Source organism: Lolium perenne, chromosome 7, assembly GCF_019359855.2.
Source record: "Lolium perenne isolate Kyuss_39 chromosome 7, Kyuss_2.0, whole genome shotgun sequence".
Lineage (NCBI taxonomy): Eukaryota > Viridiplantae > Streptophyta > Magnoliopsida > Poales > Poaceae > Lolium > Lolium perenne.
The window spans coordinates 215,580,811-215,608,020 of record NC_067250.2 but is presented as its reverse complement, the minus strand read 5'-3'; the positions used below and the strand labels follow the sequence as shown (position 1 = coordinate 215,608,020).

The 27,210-nt window shown below is 45.5% G+C and overlaps 1 protein-coding gene across 1 annotated transcript; it reads right to left on the bottom strand.

Annotated features, from left to right (window-relative positions):
- Positions 1-5,091: 5,091 nt before the first annotated feature.
- On the bottom strand, positions 5,092-13,833 carry LOC127314216 (WAT1-related protein At5g64700). The gene is made up of 6 exons (XM_071824584.1): positions 13,701-13,833; positions 6,561-6,677; positions 6,107-6,362; positions 5,856-6,014; positions 5,610-5,761; positions 5,092-5,512 (listed from the first exon to the last, which is right to left on the bottom strand). The coding sequence occupies exons 3-6, from the start codon at positions 6,296-6,298 to the stop codon at positions 5,371-5,373; spliced, it is 645 nt and encodes a 214-aa protein (XP_071680685.1). The 5' UTR covers positions 6,299-6,362; positions 6,561-6,677; positions 13,701-13,833; the 3' UTR covers positions 5,092-5,370.
- Between the last annotated feature and the right edge of the window lie 13,377 nt (positions 13,834-27,210).

Genomic DNA, 27,210 nt, shown 5'->3' with positions numbered 1-27,210 from the left:
CCTCACTCCGTTAGCCTGGCTGCTTATACACGGCCTTGCTTCGGTAGCTGATTGCTCGCCTAGTGCCTTGGGGGGCTTTGCTAGGTCGGCATCTGGTCGTAGTTTCGGTCGGTGTGCTTATCCCAATGCCAGTGGAAGATGTTGTGTTTCTGGTCTGGACCTAACCCAAGCTCGGGGGGTGGTGGTTCGGGGTCTGGGTGAAAGCTTTGCAGGACCTCGGTCTCTGCCGACGACGATGACGCACTCGTGAGCCATGCACCTTCTTGGAGGCGTCGCCGCATGACCCCCTCCCCTTTGGATCCTCAAGTTCTGCTAGGCTGCTGATCCGTCGCCGAGTCCCCCTTGAGCTGTGGTGTTGGTGCGTAGGAGGTTTGTCGGCGTGGACTAGGATGTGCTCGATCCGGTGCAACAGAAGACAAGGCTCCCTCAACCTGGCGCTAGGCGGCGTTCTTTGTGTCGGTTGATGGCTTCGTTAATTCAAAGCCGGGTTCATTTCGAGCCTTACATCTTAATGCTGCCATCCAAGTATGAAGAGGAGCGAATCTCCTGCGTAAACGTGGCAGTTCTCATCAAGGATTTGGATCAAGTTTTGAGGCACAAAGGCGACAAGCTACATGTAAAAAAAGGGAGATCAATCATATACTGCTAGCTCGCGTACGTACACGCTATCTCCAACAGAACCGACGAGTAATTGGTTTTGCGTGAACAAGTCGAAGAATACTTCAGTTTCGTCGTGGCCACTTTTGTCTTCGTCACGGCCACCAACAACTTCAGCTGCGGGCAACTCCTTCGCCATTGACTCCGGAGAAACCTGTATCGCCATTGGGTTCGAAGAAACATGCGTCGCCATGAACTACGAACATTGCCATACCGACACCATCCGTGTCGCTGGGGCATCGACTCTTCAGGTGCTATTTATCTGGTTATTTTTAAGATATATTTTTCCTGTATTGCGGACAAATATACATGCACTTGTCTCAGGTTTTGTCTACTTTTCTGCGTACAGAGTGATACACTTCATCATCATGGAATCCGCCACCATGGACCCGTCATCATGTATGAGCCACGCTTTGGGGGTCGTACATCGTGAACTCGCCGATCTACTCTGTAATGACTACATCCGCCGAGTAGCTGTTCGCCGTAAGAGGAAGCAGCGCGTCTCAAGAAAAGACAGGCTGAATTCATTAATTTTGTCCATCGCATGAAGCCCTCGTTTCGATGCAATCTTGATGGAATTAAAGAGATATAAACCAGATGGATGTCTGCTACTACTACGTTAGCAGCGAAAAGCAAAGTTAAGTGCCTAGTTATATTAATATCATATGCGTATATCTTATGGTTAAATCTAGTCGATAGCAATAGTTTTTTGAATTTGCTTGTTGATATTATTCATGAGGACCATGATCAGACTAACATGCAGCATCGCCCAAGTCCTACCTGGCGGGGGTAAATACCAGACTGATTTCACTAATAAATATTTTACATCATGTCAAAAACAAGGACTGCTACACATCAAGATGAGGCAATTCCGGAAGGAAGGATCAAGTTCAAAAAAAATTACCGAAGGAACATTATCGAGTTCGTCATCGGCTCGCGGTTGGCCAGATTTTTCGCCTATTGCGGACTCGCCTCACCCGGAGGTTCACCGTCACATACTCGTCATTGCAGAATTATCAGTTCATACCGTCAGCGCGCACTTGGCTGTCGCGGACCACCAGGTGCTGTTCTCCAATTATTACTATTTCCGAAATTTATTTGGCCAAATATTTTTTTGGCACGTGTTGTTATTTGCTCCCAGATTTTTTTTTGCACCGTAATATAACTGCAGATCGATAATAAGCTTCGACTACTTTGCTGTATTGACCCATTTTCCATCACGCATCCGCCGTCGCGCACTCGACATCTCGCACTCGCCACGCCCAATGAATTTATCTTCTTCGACTCAGTGGATTTATTTTCTTTGGCTTAGTGTATTTACCTTCTTCGGCTCAGTGGATATATCTTCCCCGGCTCAATATATTTATTTTCTTCGGCTTAGTGGATTTATCTTCTTCGGTTCTGGATATATCTTCCCCAGTTCAGTGGTTTTATCTTCTTCGGCTCAGTGGATTTATCTTCTTCGGCTTACTGAATTTATCTTCTTCGGGTTATCATTGTTTTTCTCTAATATAATACTACCCGATGCATTTCCGGGTCAGTGGACTTATTATCTATGATTATTAATGGATTTATTTTCTTCGGGTCAATGGATTCATCCTCTATGATATCAGCGGATTCATCTTCAATATATGCTTCATATTTAATGGCGTAATCTTTAATGTGGATTCATCTCAAATACTTCATCTCGGATTCATCTTCAGTACTTCAGTTTTAATAATGTAATCTTCAAACGATCTCATCTCCAATGACGTAAATTTTTAGTGGATTTATATTATATTATTTTCAATGGCTTCATCCTAAATGGCTTGACCTTATATGACGCCGCGACTCCGTCAATTTCTTACGACGTCACGGCTAACACTCGGGGGCTTGACAACGACTTCGCCCCGGGTCACAACTGCGACACGACGTCTAAGCAACAATCATGAAATCACCTCAGCAGCGCTCCGGGGCTCAGCTATTTCTTCATCACAATTTGACGGCATCCACTTTCGCTATATGGTGGTTTTTAATTCGGCTCGACTTCTTCGCTGCACTCAAAGATTTCATCAACTCAGCTGTCTGACCTGCCTCCGCGTCGACTCCGTCGTACCCAATAAGATCAGTGTTCCTTTAATTTACACAAAGTTGATTATCATTTACTTTCGCCGCTTCCGACACTCGGGGGCTGCGCTGTATAAATTCACTCTACATCTTAGGTCAACAAAACAAGAACTATGCCTAGGAAAAACTACATCAACGAAGAACTCAATAAAAGATCTTCAAGGAAGTCGATGAAAAAATTCTTCAAAGACAGAAGACAACAAAATAGAGATGGAAAAATCTTCGAGTCCGCGGACTTGACATTTATTCTATCGACAACACCGGCGGTGTACCCGACGATAATATATAAAAACCCAATACATTCAGCTATTGCATCACGCCCGAGAAAAATATAGAAGAACCCGAAAAATGGGTCGTTCCATCAGCCGAACAAAGGCACTCGACAATATATTTTCAGAGCGTGTCCGCCGCGGTAAAAAAACTCTGAATGTCGTGATATGTAAAAGGGTCACGAAGGTAAGACCCCAGAATCCGTCCTGTGTGGCGTGGCATCGCACCTGAATGCGCTCTCCCACTTTATCCACATAAACAGATGTGAAGAAAATCCCGCCGGACGCGTTGGGTACTCGATAACTTAGCTGTAATTCAGTTTCGGTAAGTCCTAAAGCGGCACGGTCTGAATTACGCCACAAGAGCAATTAACGGGTTCCTGATCCATCAGAAGCACCAGCCGCATTTACCAATATCCCTCTGTAATATAGATGTCGAATAAAAATAGCAATGGCCTGGAGTCAAAAAAATCAAGAAGAAAAGTCGGGGTTCAGAGATTCAACCCGATTCCGCGATCTAATATCTCTATGATAAATAAATCAAGCTTAGTAGACTCAACTTGACTTTGCGACTCAAGTGGAGCGTACTCCATCGGGAGCACATGGATTTCATCAAGTCTTCCTCCAACAGGACTCGACAATTATATCAAGTCCTCCTGCATGAGTCGATAAAAAGAGGGGTTGCTCCCAGGGATATAGTCAAGTTCTTCATCGAGTAGTACAACTTGAGTATATGCCTAGGTGCAAACACCTGCCCATAGACTCGGAGCCTACTCCCATCGGGAGCGCTAGTCGCGCACCCGATAGAAAAATAACTTTGAAAATCGTCGACAACGTCTACGCTACACATGATCTATGACATTGACAGGATGTATTTTCGGATCAATGGCCTCGCCTTGTATTTCTTCGACTTCGGAGATGATTATGATTGGAGTCTCTACGTAAGTCTTCGACTTCCCTAGACACTCGAGGGGCTACTATCATATGGGCATACCTTTCGGGTACCCATTATTACGATACCCGGCTCAGCCCAATATGGAGAAGGCCCAAGAAGGCAACCCGAAGAAGTAGTCAACTAGGACTCTTGTAAAACTCTAGGTTGGTTGCATATATAAAGCCAGCCGGGGCACCCGATAGAGGGGGGACAGAATATAGACAAGACAAACAACATAGTTCCGCCGACGGCGGCTCCCTATAAACATACTTGTATTCATATACTAGATTGCTAGCAACACGTAGGGATCCTCCATCGAGGGGACCCGAAGCTGAGTATATCGTGTGCCCAAATCTCGCTCCTAAATCTTCATCGTCGCTCTTTCCCGAAACCCAAGTACAATCTGTAGGTATTGCTGAGACGATCCCTCGTCACCAACCATGAAACCAACATATGGTTCAAGGATGGTCTATGCACAAATTCTATAAACATAACTCAATGCACATATTAGTCCATAGAGATTTTCATCAATTGAAAAAATCACACATGGGGCTCTATGCGCTTTCACACATGTCACAATCCTCGCATGTCATAATCCTCGTTAGCAAGGTTGAAGAGGACGGTCAGTGTTTTTCGAAAAAAGTGTTACGCATTGCTGGTGGGTTTTGGTCACGAAACACAGTTGTGGTGGTTTTTTGTTGTAGTGACCTTAATTGTGGTGTTTTTTTTAAAAAAATCTCCATGATTATTCATGGGACAGTTCTTTGTCTTTTTTTACATACACCACATAAAAAGTTTGTTTCCTCCAAAAACTTTTGTGCAAACATCGAATGTTTGAATGTACACGCGAAATTTTATCTTGGATTTTATTTTAAAATTTTGTATGCATAGTTTCATATGCACCTATGTGCCAAAACATCACCTCCTAAAGTATAGAGTTTCACAAACAAGTCACATGTTTTTCATTCAATACAAAATATATTAGTAACCAGTGTAAATCTCTGAAGGGGTATCGTGGTATCATTTAATCTCAGCCATCCTACCCCTAATCTCGAACATGTATCGTTTAATCTCAGTCGTTTTTGTGTTTCACTCGGGAAAACGTTTCAGTTATAGGGATCTATGGAAGCACATGCCAATATTATATTATTCAAAGAACATTCAATACTAGGGCAATTTGTAACATAAGCTCAACTATGGAATTGGGCTATTCAGACTTCTCAAGATCGCGCCAAAGCTCAGTCTTACTAGAGCATCGGTCTCAATTTAGTTCTCCTCATTGGGTCTTATTAGAGTCAATTCAGTGCTCCTCATCGGCTCTCAAAGCTCTATGCATCACTCTCAAAGCTCTATGCGCCACTCCTTGAGTTTAATCAAGCGAGAGTGAGTAGAGCATTTCCAACGCTACACAGTGGATGTCTGCTCCAGCTCTCCACGTTGGCTCTGGTGGTCTAAATTGTCTTCTTTCGACACCTTAGCTTGTTCTTTTGCTTTTCCCCAAAGTACCAGGTATAGGCCACCCACAATTAGGATTGAACCAAGCACACTGTAGTGCAATGAAACATAAGAGTAAGCTTTAGGAAATTACAAACCGGACTGGCACACAGGTTGATCTATGATGCGTATGTGTAAAATGTTTTCACCTCCCTAAGTACAAGGCCTCGTCGAGAAGAAGGGAGCTCAGAACTGCAACGAAAATGAGCATCAAAGGGCTGAACACAGCAATAAAGAGTGGCCCTTTCTTTCGCAGGCACCATGATAGTAACGGGAACGCAAATCCGGATGCTATCAAGCCCTAAGTGAAACAAGTAGTATGCTAAATTCTTCAGATTCAGAACAACTTAATGGAAGAACTTTCACGTGACACATGAACAGAATTTTATTCTTACCGCGTAAGCTGATGAGTACAATCTGATGTTAAGTCCTAATCTCCATTGTTCCATCTCTCTCTGAACACAGACAGCCATTATAGTCGATTGAATTGCCCCGAAGAAACACACAATTGCAGCAATCGAGTAGTGGCACGGATAAACTTCACCCACTTTCGCCTACAAGTGACGAACATAAATATTGCCACATGAACAATGCACCAGCCAGGTGGCTGCATAACAGGAACACCGTATAGCGTGAGACGACTGACCTGGATGACAAGCCACGTTGCATAGCTGAAACAACTTATGATGCCAAGAAATGAACCAACAATTTGATGGCTGGTTGATGGTGGGTGGGAGTGGTGTGCTTCGCTGATGTGGCCAAGCTTGGGATGAGGCAGCCGGTGGAGTAGTTTGAACTCTGGTCCCTTGTAGAATGTAAGTAACATTGCACCACCCATGCCGACAAGGGTTCCCACAAATTTTGCTTGTCCAGCAGTCTCCCTAAGTTTGAGAGTCTCGAGCCTGTTGTTTAATGTTAAATTTTAAAACTTAGAGCTTAATGATTCCCATCAAATATGGTGGTATATTCCGTTAAACTGGGATAGCTCAAAATGTATGGAATATCAGTGAATGTATGCGTTGATATTCAGTATTCAGATGATGATACTAATTACAGAGACATGAAAGGGATGTTAACTCCCTGTGTGGAAAGCGTGTAACCTTGTCAAGATCACAAGAATGAATGTTGCTGCAGGAGTGAGGTTTGCGATAGCTGTAACAAAGGTTGCTGAAGTTAACTTTATAGCCAGCACGTACAAATTCTGGTTTACAGTAAATCTGCATACATAAAAGCAGACATGCAATTAGATGTATATACATATAAGTCACGGTTTTCTTCTTAAGAACATACCATTCGATACTCCAATGTCTAAGACAACAGTATCCTGCCCCAGGTCAATATTACTTTTTAATGTCTGTAAAATACTCTTTTTACAGAAAGAATACCGAAAACCCGTGTTAAACTAAGGACGCCCCAAACGGCGAGAAATACATGGTGTTGAAGCCAGCTTACACATTGGACCAAACACATGCGCATAAGATTAGAGCAAAGCTATGAGCTACGGCGTGTAATTAATATCTATTAATATATTCCTTTGTCAAAGGAAAAAAAAATGGCTCCCACCCCTCCCACCCCTCCGTTGGCCCCCTCTCCACCGTAACCCTCATCGCCGGCGATCTCCTCTTCTTCTAGGGTTTGGAGTGATCGGCTCCCACCATTTTCTCCGGCGTCTCTCCCTCTCCAAGATGGTGTCCTCCTCATTTGCATCGCCCTCTCAGATCCAGGGAGATCTCAGGCGGGATCAGTGGAAGGTAACTTTCTTTGTTCGTCTCTCCAAAAAGCAGAATAGGCTCTACCATGGTGTTGTCAAGATCAATGAATCAGGACGTGGCATTGAACTTGTTTGTACGGATAGATCAGTGATTGATTCTAGGGATCTACGATCTCATGAAATTATAAACCCTGGTGTTGTTATTTTTTCCCGTGTCACCAAGCGAAGGTGGTGTCTAAGTTTAGATCTGAGTTGGATGTGTCTAAGTTTCTGGCTGCAAATCAACACTCAGATCTAGGAGAGGTTGTCCCACCTGTGGATGAATCTAGGATGGCAGTTCAGGCATCTATTGCACTAGGGTTGGATTTTGGTCCGGGAATGCTTTTTGCAAAAGAGATTTGGAATCTGTTTGGTACTCCAGTTCATCCGACTAGCTACTCTGGACATTTCTTAATGATTGTATCATTTGGGAGAGCTACTTTCAGATTGACTGAAGATTCAGTGGGTTTAGCCATGGAAGCTGCTCTTGGTGGTTTTTGTGGGGAGCTAAAAGTTTCTTTGTTAAAGAACAGGGTTTTCTCCTTCACAGTCTACATCAAATTGGTTGGTTTTCATATTCTTTCAAGAAGATTCTATGAATGTTTTCACTTCAAGTGCCACTTTCACCTTTGGAGTCATGGTGGACCGAACTGGCAGAGGGAATTTGTTCATTGGAAAAAACAATGCGAGGAGGAGTGGACTCTGATTTCCAAAGCTCCTAAATTTGTTCCTGGATCTAAAGGATCGGCTAATAAACAGTTGAGGTTTGCTAAGAATCTTCAGTATAAAGTTTGTAAGGGATATGTTCCCCCTCACTCCTCTACACCGCAGCAGCAGGGTATTACATCTAATGGAGCAGGAGGTATGAAGGTTTCTTCATCGGAACAGCCGACTTGCTCTCGATCGGAATTAGCGGGATCAAAGGATTCAAACTTTTTGGGCTAAGCGACAGTTGCTTCTACGCCTATTGGGCCGGAACCTCCTAATTCTCCTGCTACCACTGATCCACCTGGGCTTGATGGGCTTAAAGAGGTGGTTGACGATATTGCGTTCAGATTCTGGGAGTGTTCTCGCTGTCTTAGCATGGGCCAGAATTCGACCCAGTGTGTTAATGACATCAGGTGCCGAGAGTGCTTTAATTATGGCCATATTGGGAAGAATTGTATTGCTACTTTTGCTAAAAAATCGACGAAGTGGGTACCGAAACGGCAAACTAATAAAGGAAAAACCCTGGACTCTGGGGCAACTCGCCCAAATATCGGCTCTGCCGTTCCATCTCCCTCCAAACCGACTCCTCCGCCAGTGCTTCCTGTCCCACCTCCGCCACCATTGGAGACACCGCCACCCCCACCTGCACCTAACCCAGAGTCCATGGCCAACTTCGAGCTCGATCCTACTCCATGGCTACCATGGGGCCATCACATCATCGACGGCGGCCCCACGAGGTTACCTCGGACCTTCTACTTCCCTGCGAAAGATCCGCCGCCCCAACATCAGTCGTTCTACGTGGCGGTGGTGGAGCCTGTGTAGCCACCTGGGCCTCTGAATAGGCATGTCATTGAGTATCAGCCAAGTCTATTTGGTGTTGGTTTGTGCCAACTTAATGGTCCCAATTCAAAGCACGCCCTTGTACAACATGGACACTATCAGCTACGGGCAAATGTTTTTGTTCGTTTCATTGATCGTGCTGACGCAGAGAATCATAGGGCAGCCCAGGGTTTTCGTCGTGGCTGGTTGATGTTTCTAGGAGTTCCACCAGATTATCGCAACGACCTGGATATCACCAATGATGTGTCGACATTTGGTCAGTATCACTTCTGGAATAATCTAGACCCTATTAAGTCAAGGATTTTGGTCTATGCATCCTTCCCCTCAGTTGCTCTTGTTCCTAGAGATGTGGTTTTTGGCAAGTTTGGCACTGTAGGAGGTTTTCGTGAGTCATGGACAACAGCAGTCTATGTCTTGTCTGCTGAATTTGCTGAGCAATTGCCTCAGGATGAGGACCAAATGCCACCCAATGGCAATCCTCACCCCATGCCTGGTCAAATGCAGCCGAATCTGAATAACTTTGTTCTGCCACCTTTTCCTGAGATTGGATGGAATGATCATCAGGTGGAGAACAATGGAGGCAATGTGGAGAACAATATTGGAGGAAATAATGATATGGAGCAGGAGGAAATACCTGATGCACAGGAGTCTATGGTCTTACATCCCTCAGGAGGTTCTGTTTCTTCAGTTAACAGTAATGAAGCGGTGGTACAGCAGCCAGGGGATATTAATCTTGATCTTGCTCTGGGTTTGGTGGCTAATCCTCTACATCATGTACAGGGAAATAATCAGGTTCTGCAAGTTGGTATGATGGTTCATGGACCTAGTATTTGACTTGTCATGCAATGGGACAATGTGTGCAAGATCATGCTGCCAAACATTGTTGTTGAATACCTACTTGTATCCCTTTTGTGCAGCTCCTATGGTTATCTGAAATCTGTGTATATTCATAAGAGATCTTGGTCTTTTGCATTTGATGAGGGCAGGAAATTCTTGATCTCTTTTCTGCAAGAGCCAGTGCAGCAGAATAATGTCAAGGATAGGAGAAGGAGGGTGGCTAGGGAACCGAAGTTTGATCTGCTAGCAGACAGTTCAATGGACCCTGTGACTTTCTCTGCTACTCCAGATTCAATGGGGGAAAACAGTCAGGAAATATAGGGGTAAGAAGAATGTTCACCTAGTGCAACCATCAGAAAGAAGATTCACCAGAAGCTCCTTGAAGCTGGATGGTTATAAGGCACAGCCAGTGGATGCTCTCAAGTAGACACCAAGGAAGAGGCCTAGGGCAAAGATGTTACTGGTCACTACACCTGGAGAGGAGGAATCTACAAAGGAGCAACAGAAGCAGGACCAGCATAGCTCTGCAGATGATGTACAGATTCCTGCTACACCTATCAATGTGCTGCAGAGGGTTGGAGTTCAGCTAGGAATTCATCCTGCCAAGATTACCAAGGAGAAGCTTGAGGCTAATCCTAAGGCCAAGACATAAGATTCCAATGATGATTAGTGGTCTTTTGTTGCTTTTTAGAGGGCAGACCACTGTGTGTTACTGGTCTGTGTCTAGTGTCAGTCTGAATCTTATCAGGGTATTTTCAGTTTATGTGTCTGGTCAGTGTGGGTTTTGGTCAGTCAGTGGTTCTCAGTATCTACTGCTTTTCTGCAAGTATCTATGCTTGTTCTTTTGGGGCATGTATTTTATGCTGATACTAAGTGTTGCACATTTGGTTCTGCTACTATCTTCCTATTATTATTATGTGTAATGTAACTAGAAGGAAATGGAGGGTTCTATGTTGGAATGTGCGTGGCTTGAATGGTGATAATAGACAGAGGGAAGTGCGTTCAAAAATTGATGAGAGTGATTGTGATATAATTTGCTTGCAAGAAACTAAATGTGAGGATTTTGATTGGCGCCTAATCAAAAAATTCTATCCTAGATATTTTGATAGGTTTGCTTTTTCTCCCTCTTCTGGTGCTTCAGGAGGATTATTGTGCTGTGGAAGTCTTCTATTTTTTAGGGGCAGTTGGTGGAGGTACAAAAATTTGTTGTGGTTATTAAATTCACCTCAGTACATAATAATGCATGTTGGCACTTAGTATTAGTTTATGGGCCATGTGTTGGGCCAGAGAGAGACCTCTTTGTTTCTTGGCTTTTCGACCTGCAAATTCCTTTGAGTGATAATTGGTTGCTGCTAGGTGATTTTAATTTTATCAGATCACAAGAGAATCGTAATAGGCTAGGAGGTGATACAAATTACATGTTTCTCTTTAATGAAATTATTGGTCACCTTGGTCTTTTGGAATTGCCTTTAAAAGAGAGGAGATATACATGGTCAAATAAGCAGAATAACCCTCTTCTTGAACAGTTAGACTGGTTCTTTACCAGCACAAATTGGATATCTGACTACCCAAATTCTATGGTTCTACCTCTGGCTAACACTGGCTCAGATCATGTTCCATGTGTGGTAGTGATAGACACTTCAATGCCAAAAACCAAATTATTTCGCTTTGAAAATTATTGGGTTGACATGCTTGGTTTCAAGGAATGTGTCTCTGAATCTTGGAGTAATATCTCACACAAATCTTCTAGTGCAACTATTATTACAGACAAACTGAAGAATTTGAGATATGCTCTTAAGAAGTGGTATGTAAGTCTTGCAAGGATTAAATATTTGATACAAAATTGCAACAAAGCAATTCTCATCCTGGATACTTTGGAAGAGAACAGGCCCTTATATAATCCAGAATATAATTTTCGAAATATTCTCAAGACTCATTTGGATGAACTTCTTTTGGTTGAATGCAATTATTGAAAGAAATGTTGTACAATCAGATGGATTAAACAAGGGGAGGACAATACAAAAAAAAAAAATCCATGCTATGGCACTGAAAGATATAGGAGAAATAATATTGCAATGTTGAAGAACTCTGAGGGAATTGAGATAACTGATCACCAATAAATGTCCCACATGATCTTATGATGGAATTGGCAACAGGGTTTGGCTGTCAGGTGGGATCAATGCCTTTTACTTATCTTGGTCTACCTTTGGGTACTACTAAACCAAGGATAATTGATTTGATGCCTCTGGCTTGTCGTATGGAAAGAAGGTTGGCCTCTAGTTCTAGTTTCCTATCACAGGGGGCAACATTGCAGCTTATCAACTCAGCCCTTGCTTCTATGCCTCTACATTTTCTCACTACACTTCAATTACCAGTAGGGTTTACTGGGCAGCTGGATAGGATCTTGAGACAGTGTCTTTGGAGAGATAAGGATACTCCTAAACCTTCCCTAGCTGCTTGGGAGATGGTTTGTAAACCAAAAACAGCTAGTGGGTTGGGGGTGGTGAAGTTCCAGAAACAAAATGCAGCTCTACTCATTAAACACCTTGACAAGTTCTATAATCATGTAGATGTGCCATGGGTAAATCTCATATGGAATGCACATTATGTTGATAAGATACCACATGCTGAAAATGTTGCTGGGTCTTTCTGGTGGAAGGATATTATTAAATTGGTGGATAATTTCAGAGGGGTTGCCAGAGTCAAGATGGGGAAAGGAAATACATTTTTATTCTGGCAGCTGGCAAATAAATGGAGATCACCTTCCTTTGGATCTAGATTCCCCAGGCTTTTTTTCATTTGCTATTAATCCCCACATTTCAGCTGAACAAGTCTATGCAAGTGATGACATTGCTGCTCTCTTTCATCTCCCATTGTCTCAGAGGGCTTTTGAGGAGCTAGGGGAGATTCAGAGATTAATTCAAGATAATCCTGTGAGTCTAGAGGAGGATGTTTGGTTATATTGTTGGGGGGACAAATATGCATCAGCAAAATTCTATCAGCATATTCACAAGCATTTGTCAATGCCACCGATTTTTAGATGGATATGGAAGTCTAGTTGCATTATGAAAACTAAGACATTTGCTTGGTTGCTCTTATCTGATTGGTTGAATACAAGAGATTTATTGCAGAGAAGACACTGGCATGTTTTCAGATGAGACTCATTGTGTTTTATGCCCTCTCAGGTGTTATGAAGACAGGATACATCTGTTTTTTCAGTGCAATTTTAGCTATCGGGTTTGGAATTATTTACAGATCAGTTGGAATGGGAATGGAGATTCTGATCTACATGGGGTTATTGTTGATGCTAGAAGGAGTTTTGGACACCCCTTTTTCATGGAAGTGTTGATTACAGCATGCTGGCATATATGGCTCATTAGGAATGTAGCTGTTTTTAGCAATGAAAGACCTTTTTTCAGAAGGTGGAAGGCTGGATTTACACATGACATTTTGTTGCTACAACATAGAATAAAAAGGAAACATAGAGATAGTTTGCAAGCTTGCTGCTCTTCCTTAGCTTTGTATATATTTAGGTAGGTTGTAGGTGGCTGCTTGCCACCTTCTTTTCTTTTCTAGGTTTTGTTGGACTTGTTGTTGTGGAGTTATAAAATTAATAAAATGCTGGGGGGCTTTTTTGCCCCACAGTCTTCTCTTCAAAAAAAAAAAAAACAAGAGCAACCTATATAAAATATGGACCTTCAGGTCAAAAGTCTAGCGATAACTTTGGTTCAGTATGAGCCATCCAAAACCGATCGAACGCACGACAATGAATCCAACCAAAAATCACTCACCCTTAGCTGTTTCCAGCCTAAAACAAGGTTTATTCACAAATCGTTTGGCCAAATCCGACAAATCTTTTCCAGAATGCAAAACGAAACATATAAGGCTTACTGGAATTTTTTTTTTCTAGGCAGTTTGAATTTTAAGTTGAAGTTTGGTCGTGAAACTTAAAATGAGGTTTATTGATGAATCCGGTGAAACTTTCTGAGAGTACATAATCCAACATATAAGATTTACTAGATTTTTTTTCAAAACTTCTGAGCAGTTTGAATTTTAAATTTTAAATTTGTCCGTAAAACTTAAAATGAGGTAAATTTAGGATTACCACAGGTAGGCTGGAGGAAAGTGTGGCTCTGGTCGAAGCAGATAACGGGGCGGATCTTGATTTCTCCCCCGCGCTCGCGACGCTAGCGAGGGCGACGGGGGACTCCTCAATCCCGTAGGAGATTGTTACAACCCAGCTAATGGCAGCACACCAAGCTAGCTTAGATTGACAAGTTGGGTACAGTTTGGTAGGATACAACAAGAGAATCTGAGGGAGAAGAGAACGAGGAGAAGAGGAAAGTAGTCTCGGCTACAGTAGTCATTATCGATTGCCCTTCTGTTCTCCCTTTCCTCTCTTTACATAGGCACCTGGACTTCCACGCTAGACAGAACCAGGTCCAGCTCAGCCACATGCGCCTCAGTATGCCTTCTAGTTGCTGGCGTCAGAGGCCCAGTAGCAGGGGGCGTGACATTGCCCTCTCCTATGAAACCTGCTTGACCCCAAGCAGGTGCAGCTGGGTAATCTTGCAGAAGGCGATCTTTGTTCTCCCAAGTTCGCCAAGAATCTGGCAGTGAAGACCATTGGACTTGTACAAGCACAGTTGGAGAGGAACCGGTGTCAATAGTCTTAGTATCAAGAATATATAACGGTTCAATACTTGCCTCCATGGACACACAAGCTTCTGGAAGATCTGGTTGAGCTATAGCATCAGATGGGATAGCCTTCTTCAGCAATGATACATGCACCACGGGATGAATATGACTTTCAGGAGGCAACTGCAATTTATAAGCTACAGCGCCCACTTTTTGAATTATCTTGTAAGGCCCAAAGTATTTGTAACTGAGTTTTTGATTAGAACGACGAGCGATAGATGTCTGCACATACGGCTGCAACTTCATAAACACCTCATCACCCACATCAAATGATCGCTCAACTCTTTTCTTGTCAGCTTGGCTCTTCATGCGTTGTTGTGCTCGCAACAATTGTTGTTGTATCAGCTTGGTCATGTCATCTTTATCTTTTAACCATTGTTCAAGATCAGGAGTATTGACTGTGGTGCCATCTTGAATGCTGAAGTGTTTTGGTTTATATCCATACAACACCTCAAAAGGAGATTTGCCCAACGCAGAATGCCAAGTTGTATTATACCAATATTCTGCTAGAGAAATCCATTTGGACCATTTCGTTGGACAAGCTTGAGTCATACATCGCAAATAGGATTCTAAGCATTGATTTAATCTCTCTGTCTGCCCATCAGTTTGCGGGTGGTAACTAGAGCTTAAATTCAATGTGGTGTCAGTGAGCTTGAACAGTTGTTGCCAAAATGTACTAGTGAATATCTTATCCCTGTTTGAAATAATGACTTTTGGCAACCCATGCAATTTATAAATATGATCCACGAAGAGTTGAGCAATGGAACTAGCAGTATAAGGATGTGACAGTGGCAAAAAATGCCCATACTTAGTGAATTTGTCGACAATGACCAAGATGGTATCATACCTCGATGACTTTGGCAAACCTTCAATAAAATCAAGACTGATAATGTCCCAAGCTTTCTCTGGAATTGGTAACGGTTGGAGAAGCCCTGGGGTCCGAGTATGCTCAGACTTGGCTTGTTGACACACTTGGCACTTACTAATATATGAGACCACATCTTGCTTCAATTTTGGCCAAGAAAATAGACTTTTGACCTTTTGATAAGTTGCTGTTATGCCACTATGACCACCAATACCACTGCTGTGAAGAGCTAACAGAATAGCTTGCTTAGCCTCTTCATGGTTACCCAACCAGATTCGATCATGATATTTAATCACTCCATCATGTAAGGCGTAACCATTATCATCTGGGCTAGAAATGCTTAGCTGAGTGAGAAGTTGCTTTGCCTTAGGATCTTCCAAATAGCTCTCCACGACAATCTCTAACCATTTAGGTTTGCTAACCGAGATGGCCACCAATTCTTGAGAACCTTGACATCGAGATAATGCATCAGCGGCAGAATTGGCTGATCCTTCCTTGTACTTGACCTTGTATTGTAAACCCAACAGTTTACAAAAAGCCTTGTGTTGAATGGAATTTGTCAGATGTTGAGACTCCAAATGTACCAAACTCTTGTGATCGGTGAAAATTGTGAATTCTTTATGTTGTAAATATTGTTTCCATTTCCCGACTGCCAATATTAAGGCTAAGCATTCCTTCTCATATGTGGACAGAGCTTGTGTCCGAGAACTAAGGGATTTGCTAAGGTAAGCAATTGGGTGACCTCTTTGAGATAGTACTGCACCAATACCTTGACCTGAAGCATCTGTGTGGATATCAAAAGACTGCTTAAAGTCTGGTAAGGCCAAAACCGGTGCTTGAATAAGAGCTTGTTTCAGTACCCCAAATGCGACTTCCATGGTGCTTGTCCAAATAAACTGGGTGTTCTTCTTCAATAATTCTGTAAGTGGCCTACTTATTGCACCATAGCTAGCAATGAACTTTCTGTAGTAACCCGCTAAGCCCAAAAATCCCCGCAATTGCTTTACAGAATTGGGTGTAGGCCAATCTTTGATAGCTTGAATTTTGGTAGGATCTGTAGCCACTCCTTCCGCACTGATGATATGCCCGAGGTATTCCAACTCGGGTTGAGCAAATGAACACTTAGAGGCCTTGAGATACAACTTGTTTTGCTGCAAAATTATCAGTACTTGTTCTAATAGAGAATTATGGCCTTCCAGTACGCTGATATACTAGAATATCATCCATGAAAATAAGCACACCCTTGCGCAATAATGGAGCAAACAACAGATTCATAGCCTTCTGAAATGTTCCTGGAGCATTAGTAAGGCCGAACGGCATTACCTTAAACTCCCAATGACCGTGATGTGTCTTGAAAGCTGTTTTATATTCTTCACCGGGTAAGAGCTGAATCTGATGATACCCACTACGGAGATCCAATTTGGTAAACCACCTTGTACCATGTAGTTCATCCAACAATTCATCGACAATTGGTAATGGATATCTGTTTTTCACCGTCAGTTCATTGAGATAACGATAGTCCACACACATACGCCAACCTCCATCTTTCTTTTTGACCAAAATCACAGGCGAAGCATATGGACTAGTACTAGGTTGAATAACACCACGGTCCAACATATCCTTTATTTGGCGTTCCAATTCATCCTTTTGAGATGGAGCATAACGGTAAGGTTTCTTTTGAATTGGCACCGCTCCAGGAATTAATGGAATTGAGTGATCAAAAGATCTTTGCGGAGGCAAATCAGCTGGTTCTTGAAATGCCAAAGAATATCTATCTAGGATAGACTTGGTGGAAGCTGGAACAACACTTGCGGATGGCTGTTCAGTAGCTGAATTTAACTGCACCATGTGAGCAACAGCTCCATGTTGTACTAGGTGAGATAATTGCTTTCGAGACAATCTTGGGCAGTAGGCTGTATTATCAGTGATTCCCCTCAAGGTAATGCGTCGACCTTCATGATTAAACCGCATTTTTTTACGGCGCCAACTAACCCACATTTCACCATTGCCAATTTTTTCAAGCCACTCCATACCCAGAATAATATCATAGCCTTTAAGCTTTAGCACACGCATATCAGCCTCGAATTTATGTTGCTGAACTCCCCATTTCAAGGCAGAAATACCATCCGTACTAAGCATTGTAGACCCATCTGCAAGAGCCACATGAGAGGTAGATAATTGTTGCACAGGCAGCTGCAACCTTTCAACCAGATCAGAAGTGATAAAATTCCCAGAACTCCCAGAATCAATTAAGATCAACACTTGATGCTTGCCAATATAGCCCTGTAGACGCAATGTTTTCTTGCCTTTGGTGCCTTGTGTAGCTGCTGGAGACAAGCAGAGTATTTCTTCACTAGTGTCACTACCACTTCCAGTATCCTCAGGATCAGCATCACTTTCAGATACGGCTTCTAATTGTAAAGCTTCGTATAACTCCTCCATAACAGCCAGGGAAATTTGTTGAGGACATTTATGACCTGGAGCATACTTTCCACCACACTTGAAGCACTCGCCACGAGCACGTCGCTGAGCTTTGAGTTCAGCAAATTTAGACAATTGTGTTTTTTGAGTTGCATACGGAGCAGCCCCAGCAGGTATTTGTGCTTCAGCTGGATGAGGTCCTAGTGCACCTGGACCAGCCTGATTATGCCATTTCCTTGGCTCATAACGAGGACGCCGAGCATCATGTAATTGAGATTCCTGTAATAAGGCCAAAGTAATCGCCGCATCAACCGTTCTTGGTTTATGCAAGATAATAGCAGATCTAATTTCTTTCTTTAAGCCTTTCAGGAACTTTGCAACAAAGAAGGTGTCATCCAGACTAGAGTTGTGTGTTAACAACTGATGCATCAGAAGCTCAAATTCCTGATGATAACTAGCAACATCACTAGTTTGCCTAATTTGTAACGTTTTGGTCATGTTGGTGTAATACACATCTTTGCCAAACTTTTGACAAACTGCGACACATAAATGGACCCAACTATCTATGTCATGTCTCATAAGTCTGAAGCCACAGAGCTGCTGTACCTATGAAGTGTAATGTAGCATAGTCTACTTTATATTCATCAGGGACATGAAACATATGAAAATACTTTTCAGCTTTCTCTTCCCATATTTTTGGGTTACTACCGTCAAACTTAGGAAAATTAGTCTTAGGCATGCGAAACTCCCTAAGATTTTCTCTACTCTGCCTGTCATGTCTCCCCAAAGTAAATTCATTAGAAAACCCAGCACGCTCTCTAGAAGGACCTGATTCATGCTGGTTTCGAGGGATACGACACTCACCATTGCCCAGGACATGCGCAAAGGCAGTGCCCTGGTTTGCAGTTTCTTCACGGTGCCCATCCAGGCCGGAGTTTTGATTGGCAGTAGCAGCAGCAGTAATAGCACCTTCCAGAGAAGTGATGCGCGTGCCCAACCCCTCAACTTGTGTCTCTAGACTTGAGACCTTGTTGGAAACATTCTCTTGGGATTTTAGAAGACGCTCAGATGTCACACTGAGTTCCTTTATAGTTATTGCATTTTGGGTCGCTGCAGCTTGAGCTGCCTTTGCCGCTTCAGCTGTTGGAGTCATGAGCGCCAACAGATTACGCACTTGGCCATCCATCTGCTCAACAGTCATGGTCGTCGCCCCAAGTTGTTGCTCGACGACCACCATCCTTGCCGTAAGTGTCGGAGGTCGAGGAGGACGCGCCGTGATGTCTAACTCCACCCACGCCGAATCTACCGCCGCCTTGCCTGACAAGTACTAGGACAAGCCGTTCCTTTGCCAATCAGGCAATCCGCCGCCGGAACCAGGTTGATTCGATCGAGTGGCCGGATTTTACCACTAGTGCAATCTGCACCAGCAACCGTCACCATCCACCGAATCCGTAGCCAAATGATCCCGTCACCAAAGATGTCGGCTCCGACGCTGCTTGAATACGAGCAGCCACCACCCGTCACCGGGATGGACACAAATCACAGGGGATTGGGGTGGGGGGGGGGGGGGGGGGATTTTTTTGTGGAGATTTTCTGGTAGAGATCCGAAGATCGTAGGCTTTGATACCAATTGTTACAACCCAGCTAATGGCAGCACACCAAGCTAGCTTAGATTGACAAGTTGGGTACAGTTTGGTAGGATACAACAATAGAATCTGAGGGAGAAGAGAACGAGGAGAAGAGGAAAGTAGTCTCGGCTACAGTAGTCATTATCGATTGCCCTTCTGTTCTCCCTTTCCTCTCTTTACATAGGCACCTGGACTTCCACGCTAGACAGAACCAGGTCCGGCTCAGCCACATGCGCCTCAGTATGCCTTCTAGTTGCTGGCGTCAGAGGCCCAGTAGCAGGGGGCGTGACAGAGATCATGAGAACGGGTCGAAGCTACCCGATGGCGAGGAGGCGTCGGAATCCCCGATGAGGATGGCGCAGATGAAGTGTGACGGAGGTGGAGAAATCCCTAGTGAGGATGGCACAGTGGAGGCGCGACAGAGACGCTCTCTCTCCACGGTGGCGCTGCTCCGTCGGTAGTGGAAGCCCTTGCCACCGTCACGAGCGCGCAGGAGAAATCAAGCTCCGTCCCATCATCTGGTTTGACCAAAGCCTCACCGTCTCCGGCTAGTCTGAGGTAATCCCAAATTTACCTCACGGGCAAAGTCTAAACTTAAAATTCGTATTGCTGACAAGTTTTTGAATTTTTTTTTCAGGAAATCTTATATGTTTGATTGTGCATTCTAGAAAAGTTTCCTCAGACATATGGTTTGTCAATAAACTCATTTTAAGTTTCACGATCAAACTTTAAACTCAAAATTCAAACTATCTAGAAAAAAAAGTAAATCTTATATTTTCGTTTTTGCATTATGGGAGATTCGGACAAACAGTTTGTGAACAAACATTAATTTAGGCTACATACGAACTAAGTGTTGAGTGATTTTTGGTTGGATCCACTAGTATACGTTTGATTGGCTTTGGATGGTTGATCATCCCTAGACTTTTGATCTGAATGTCATTGAAGTTACATCCATAAAACATAGGCACACAACTAAGAGTAATCCAGGCTGATGAAAGAATGGAAAAGAAGTGGCATCATCTGGGAAGCCACTGAGTCGTCGCCGAGTAGAAATAGAACGACCAAATTGGTGTGAACAGGCCACTCGAACGGTGACTGACGAATATTAACGGTCAGGCTGGCAACACATACCGAATCTTCGCTGAACCTGGACGCATGAGCACAAGGCAGCGAAACACGCGGACTGGTGGACTGGAAGCACACGACGTCAGTGGTATGATCCAAACGGATCGATTCGTGCGGACCGATTCATCCGTTCACTAAATTTGGATCGCACATGCATCGTTCTGGATAGTGAGCGCGTCCTCCCTTGTTCTCCCTTTGGCCACCCTGAGCCCTCCCACCAATGGGATGAAAGGCACACAGAAGGATCTCCTCTTTCCCAAACCCTTGCCCTCCATCTCCGCCGCTACCCCTAGGCATCATCGTCATCTGCTCTTTAGGCTGCCGTTGCCATCACCATTTCCCAGTGGCTCGTGCTTCCCACCAACCACGTTCTCTAGCCACCGAATGTACCATTGACAAAAGTTCTGGCCGCCTGTTGCCGCCCCCGGTCGTTGTTGCCACTTCCCCATTTCCAGCAAGGACGCATACCGCGCGCGTTGTGGAGTTGGATGTGCACTGTCCTTCATCCCTCCATCGGCCACGGCAGCAACTCTGGGCGCATCGCTCCGCGGTACACCCACAACGTGCTCGTTTGACGGCCCGATCGACTTTGAGGTATAAATCGAGTCCAAATTCCATTCTCTTCCATTGCAATGGCTTGAGCATAGACATTGGACTGGCCAAATTTCTTTCTTTTGTGCAGATGAGTAGCAAGGCAATCGAGTATTTCTACAAAAATGTCATTGAATCATTGTTAGACGAGGAGTCCGACGGTGAGAACGGACTCTTGTTCGCCGCTGCAAGCATGGCTCACTGGTCAAACCTTGCCATAGCAAGCGTGGACCGAATGGGTCGATCGCTGCGCACACTAGCCTGGCAGGCCAGAAAGCCAACCAAAACTTGTCTGCCGGCAAACCCAAACAGATAGAAACGGCCCATTTGGATCGCATTTTTGGGTCGCCCCGCTGAAGATGCCCTTATTCCAGTGTCCATTTTATGTTGAAGTTACTTTGATTATATATCCACAACAATTTGCATAAATCTAGCAAGTAGTGCGAGTTTTATTCAATATATTTTTCGGAAAGGGAAAAACTCCAGCCTTGATGCATAAAACCTCTTATTAAAGTTTTATTCCATATTAGTTACTATGGTAAACTGGGATGACATGAGGCCTGCATGCTGCCACTTCCAATATGCTTACAGTACTGAACTTGATTTGCAGTACCCTCTAGCGTGTGCACAAATGCACCAGAAATGGTAAATACCTAGTACTATATATTACAAATAGTAACGTACACGTTAAATAAGTATTAACCTCTAAAAAGGGTAAAAACTTAGGACTTGTAGTAAAGAAGTTCTTAGTACAGCTTACCCGAACAACCCACACAAGAACAAGTGTAGTAGCACCTTCTTGGTTAGTGGTGGTCTTGTCTTCCTACGGTCACACAGTAATGATGATTAGATAAGTTTTAGATCGGCTAGTAGTAGCTAATGCGTAGGAGAATAGAAACTACTCATCGAAGAAATCGACATAATTTCTAACCCAACTAGTAATAAAAAAAAGGTGAGGTTATTACTGGCTTTTACGTACGTGTAAGAGTCAGGTAATTTCCAGCACTTTTCACTACGTACTGAACACATATACTTAAATCTTAAGCAAGATGAGCATTTCTGCACTACATCTCTATATATCTCTTGTGTTTTTCGCAGGCGTGTCGTTTGATCAGATATTCAGATGACGCGGTTACATATGAGTCGCAGTTTTGAATTTGAGAAAAAAACAGGCACAGATGCATGCAGGAATGCAGGGGCAAACCTCTCTACGAAGAAGGCGATGGGGCAGAGGAAGACGGAGGCGAACATGAAGCGATAGGCGACCAAGACGCGTGCATCCATGCCGTCGTTGAGCGCGAGCTTGATGAGAATATTCAGCACCGAGAAGAGTAACTGCACCCCCACCATCCCCGCCGCCGGCCTCGCCGCCTCCGCCACCATCCTGCACCCTCCTCCTCCTCCCTCCATCGCTCTCAAGCAAATGCACCTGCTGGGCAGCGCAGGCTATAGACTAGTATATGTAGGATGTGATCGCCAATGCGTGCTACATGCCGGGAACGTGAGGGGGTCGTCATGGCCCGGGAATGTGTCGCAAGCTTGGTGGTAGGATCGGTTGCTGCCTCGGATTTGCTTGATCTGGTATCCTTTGGATGGATGCGCACGTGCTGGTGCAAAGAGTGCGCACAGCCTCGTCTATATCGGCACCGAAAGAGGGAGTGTACGTAGGATGGAGAAGATGCGACCAATGGTTTCTTTCGTTTCCATCCACAAAGTCAATCAGTCTATCTATCTATCTTTTACACTATTAAAGCGGCAGAAAATAAAACGTTTCCATAGACTAAAGTATCTATATATCTAAACTACGATACGTATTGATCGCTGCGATTCCAGTCACTGAATGGTGGAGTACACTCATTGAAATCAACGCTCTCATTTTGCTGGTAGCTCGCTGCCTTTTTGTGCCGCGAGATTTGGACATAGTTTGAGCTTTGGAAAAAAGCTAAGGTGTGTGTGGACGTCCAGGAGTAGTAGATTAGAAGAATGGTGTGCGGTGTGGGGAGATGAGCCTGATCGTCTGTGATCGTGGCGAGTCAGGGGTCTGAATCTTGTAAAATTCTACTTCTCTGCCTTAATATAAAAGACACCACAGCTTATGTGTTCCTGAAAAAAGATTTAAACGTCTGATAATCTATGTGTTCCTGAAAAAAGATTTTAACGTCTGATAATCTATCTATCCATTGATTAAGATTTGAAAATCAATGTACCCCCCCCCCCCCCCCCCCGTGTCGCCCTCCTCTGGCGACAAGGGGGGAACCCTAGCCGCCGCCGCCTCTAGCCCCTCCACCCCTCTCCCTTGCTTCGCCGCCGCCGGAGGGGGGCCGGCAAAGCCACGCGCGCCCCCGGGGAAGGTGGCGGCGGGGCATTCTCTCCCCCTCCCGCGTCCCCTGGCGAGAAGGAGCTCGCCCGGGCGCGGCGATGGGCGGCGGGCGCGGTGGGCCGGCGGGCCGGGCGCCGGCGGGGCTGCGGGCGGCCTTGGTGGTGCGCGGCCAGGTCGAGGTCGGGGAGCGGAGGTGGTGCTGCGGGGCGCGGCGGGGCTTGGCGGCGCGCGCACGGGCCCAGATGGGCTCCTGCGGGCCTGCTCGGGCTTTCTCCGGGTCGCTGGCTCGGCCTGGTCGGCCGGCGTGGCGGCGGCCTGGCTCGGCGACCCCACGACGACCCCATCCGCACCCCTGGTGGTACGAAGCAGCGCGGCGGCGGGCGGAGCTCCGGCTCCTCCCAGATGTGGCGGCGTCGACGGTGGCTCACAGCTGCTGTCCGGCGAGGGTGGGCGGGGTGGCGGCCCCTCTCCCCTGCTTCTTCCTCTGCGGGTGGTGGTCGACCGGTTGCTGTCGGTTGCTCGTCGCGACGGCGTCGGCTCCTACCGACGGTGAGGTTGGTGGTCCTACGTGGTGTGGCGTCGTCGCCGCGTGGGAGGTGCTTGTGCCAGTGGTTCGCAGGACGGCGGTGTTGTGGGTCTCCCTCATCTCCGTTCGGCAACGTGGGAGTGCGGAGGTTCGGCTGCTCCGAGCGAAAGCTGATGGCACGACAGCTATGGATGTCGCTATCCTCTTGGGGGCCTTCATGGAGCCTTCGACCTCCTCCGCTCCCGGAGCATAGTTCTTCGGGTGAAAGCCTAGGCCGTGGCAGGGCCGGACGACAGCATCGATCCACGTCGCTTCCCTCTTGGGGGCGTCGTCTTGAAGACTTTGTTCCCCAGCGTGCTTTCCTGAGGCTGGACTTGTACGACATCGCGGCGGGTGGCCGGCGATGTGTGAGGTCCGTGTGGTGGCTTGTGTGGCAACGATGGCGGTGGTGAGCGACGGTCTGGTAGCGTCAAGACCTTGGCTTCGGCGAGCGTCCGAGCTTCTTCGTCTTGTGCTTCGCTTGCGGTGGAGTCGGAGCCGCTATGGTTTGTCGAGTTTCTTCATTTGAGCAGCGTACGATGACCTGCAGGGTGGCCCTCTGGCGATGATTTTCCTCGGCGCATGTCTTGCGCTTATCCTCTTCAGAGCTCGTCATCAGAGTCGGAGCCGCCTGTTGCTTCACGAGGAGTCACTTGTTTGGCGGTGGCCGGCTTGAGCTTCACAATGCCGCTTCGGCGAGGTCTTGGTGGTTGGTTCTTCGGTGAAGTCAGAGTCGCTGAAGAGTGATGACGATGACGTTGAAGGTCAACCGCGACAACTTCTCGCTTCGGTGGCCTGTGTATCTTGTGTGGGTTGCCAGGGTGGCTCTGTGCCCCCGCGGCGGTTGTGGTCCATGACGGTCGTCGGGGCACTTGTTTCGGTTTTCGGCCGGTTTCCCGCTAATAAACTGGCCAAATTCTGTACTTCTTCTTTATTAATGAAAATGGCAAGTCTTTTGCCTCGTTTCAAAAAAAAAATCAAAGTACCTAAAGTATTCACTCTGCCTATATATATCTACTCTCTTTGTTCCAAATTAGATGTTGAGGCTTTGGTCAGATTTGGTCTAGATATAGATGTATCTAGACGTGTTTCAGTGTGTGATAACCCCCAAGAGCAGGGGATCATTGTAGCACCTCTTAATGTGGAAGTAGGGTATCGATCCGTAGGAGCAAGAAGGAAACGCGAATGTTTCCTACAACTAAAGTGTCACAAGTTCTAGTTGGTTATGCACTAGTCAATTTTAGGGAGTAATGGAAGTTGATTTGATTAAATAAAATAAGTGTAACAAAATAGTAATAAAAAGTGTCCCAATCCTCTTTGAACTCAAGAGGAAAAGACAAAGGTTTTCTAGTATAGGAACAATGGACATGGGTTCGCTCTATCATCTCTCTCAATCTATGGTGGTTATCATGTTATAGATAATAAAAAATAGACACAATAGTTATGTTTAGTGGTAATGTTTATGATGGCTACATGTCCTAAAACACATAGTTGAAAGAAGTACTCCTTTGTGTTGTTGTTATCACCCTCGTAAGGACAACGTTGGTTATTATCACACCACACATTATACTCCTCCATTTTTACCCCGAGATAAAGCATGTAGTGCTGCATCGACATGTCACTCAATGCATACGCCATCTATCACTTGGCCATCTAGTACCTACATACATCATAGTACTATATGGTAAACATTTTAGACATGGATGCAATGATTTATCTGGTATGTGAAGGATCACATCTCTTCCATTTACCTATACTTGGTGTCGTTGCCTATTCGACAGTACTCCATAGGAGGGATCCTCATGGAGGGGAGAAGAAGTAGGGGCCATTGGGCGGAGAGTCCTCGGACGGTGGTACGCGATTTACCCAGCTTCGGACCACCTGCACGATGGCAAGGCCTACTGCTGCTTGTCTGGAATTATTTGGGCACTTTCGCGTTGTTACAATGAGTTGTGGTTGTGCCTCTAGGGCTCCTGGGATCCGGCTTATAAAGGCGCACGGATCTAGGGTTTACATGGAGAGTCCTAGCCGGAATACAAGTTGCCTAACTACGGTACAATGTCTTGCCGTGTACGTCAAGGATCCGCCTTCCATCGGGGTCATTCAAGATCCGGATACTTCATGGGCCTTCACGGATCCGGCCTCCTTCGTAGGTCGGTTGGGATCCGGCTTCCTGTTCCTGGGCTAGACTTCATCCTTCAGGATCTACAGCAACTGGGCCGCCCGATGTGCCACATGCCACATCACCAACTATGGGCCACCCGGGCTTGCCGGATCTAGGCACTGCCGTTGATATTCCCATAAAGTATACCCACAACAGTAGCCCCCGAAGTTCTCCGAGATTCATCATTCCTCTGACTTCATTCAGCTCGGATCCGAAGAGAATCTTGAAGAGCTTCCAAAACTTCCTTGTTTCCGATATTATCTTCTCGGAAATCTCCTGATCTTCAGTAATGGCAACGTAGCAGATTTTCCACTTTTCCCGCGCACAACTTTCTTTTTTCCCGCACTAAATTTTCGGAGATGCGAATCTTTAGCCGGAAATTTCGGGAGCGCACAGTTAAGTTACCTCCACGTCGTTTAACCGCTTTTAACCTAAGACACGTGTCACGCATCCAACGGTGTGACCATTCAGTTTCCACCGTCGGATCCGAAACACGAATCTCCGCGCGAGGTCTATAAATACCCCCACGCGCGGTAACTTTTCATTCTTTCACCCCCTCACCCACTTTGTCTTCTTCCTCGCGCCGCGCCGCCAGCTAGATCTCGAATCCGGCGAGCTTCTCCACGGAAAGCTTCGCGCGCCGCCACTCTAAGCCTCCCCTTGCGCCAAGATCGTTACGGTTGATCGGGAAATTCTTTCCGCCACCGATTCGTGGTCAAAAAGCGAGGTTTGCTTCAAGTCCGGCGACCTTCACTTCACCGGAGCTCCGTCGGACCACCGCGCCATTAACGGTACGTGCGCCGGCCCCGTAGAAGAAAGACTTAGTGTAGATCCAGTTACTCAATTTAATTTCGTATGGGTGCAGCCGGAAGCATGTCACATGGTTCACCAATCTGTACTGGTAGTTCTCCGAATAGCCCGGAACCCAGCACACTAGAACCAATCTGCCCGGAACCCATTGCATACTTGCCACCATATGTTTCCGACATCAGGCTAGCTCAACCATTCTCCGCCTCTTCCAGCACCGTACTAGGCCGGATCCCCACTCCCGAAGAAGTTCAAGAAGAACTCGAGGGACAAGCCAGGATGGCAGCCAAGGTACAGGAGGCGGAAGCGAAGAAGGCTTCCAAGGCAAAGGTCCAGGAGGGCGAGAAGGGCCAGTGGTGGCCTTGTGAAATCAAGGACTCGGAGCTGAGAGACCTCCAAAGCGAAGGCATGATTTCTCCGCAATGGAGTTT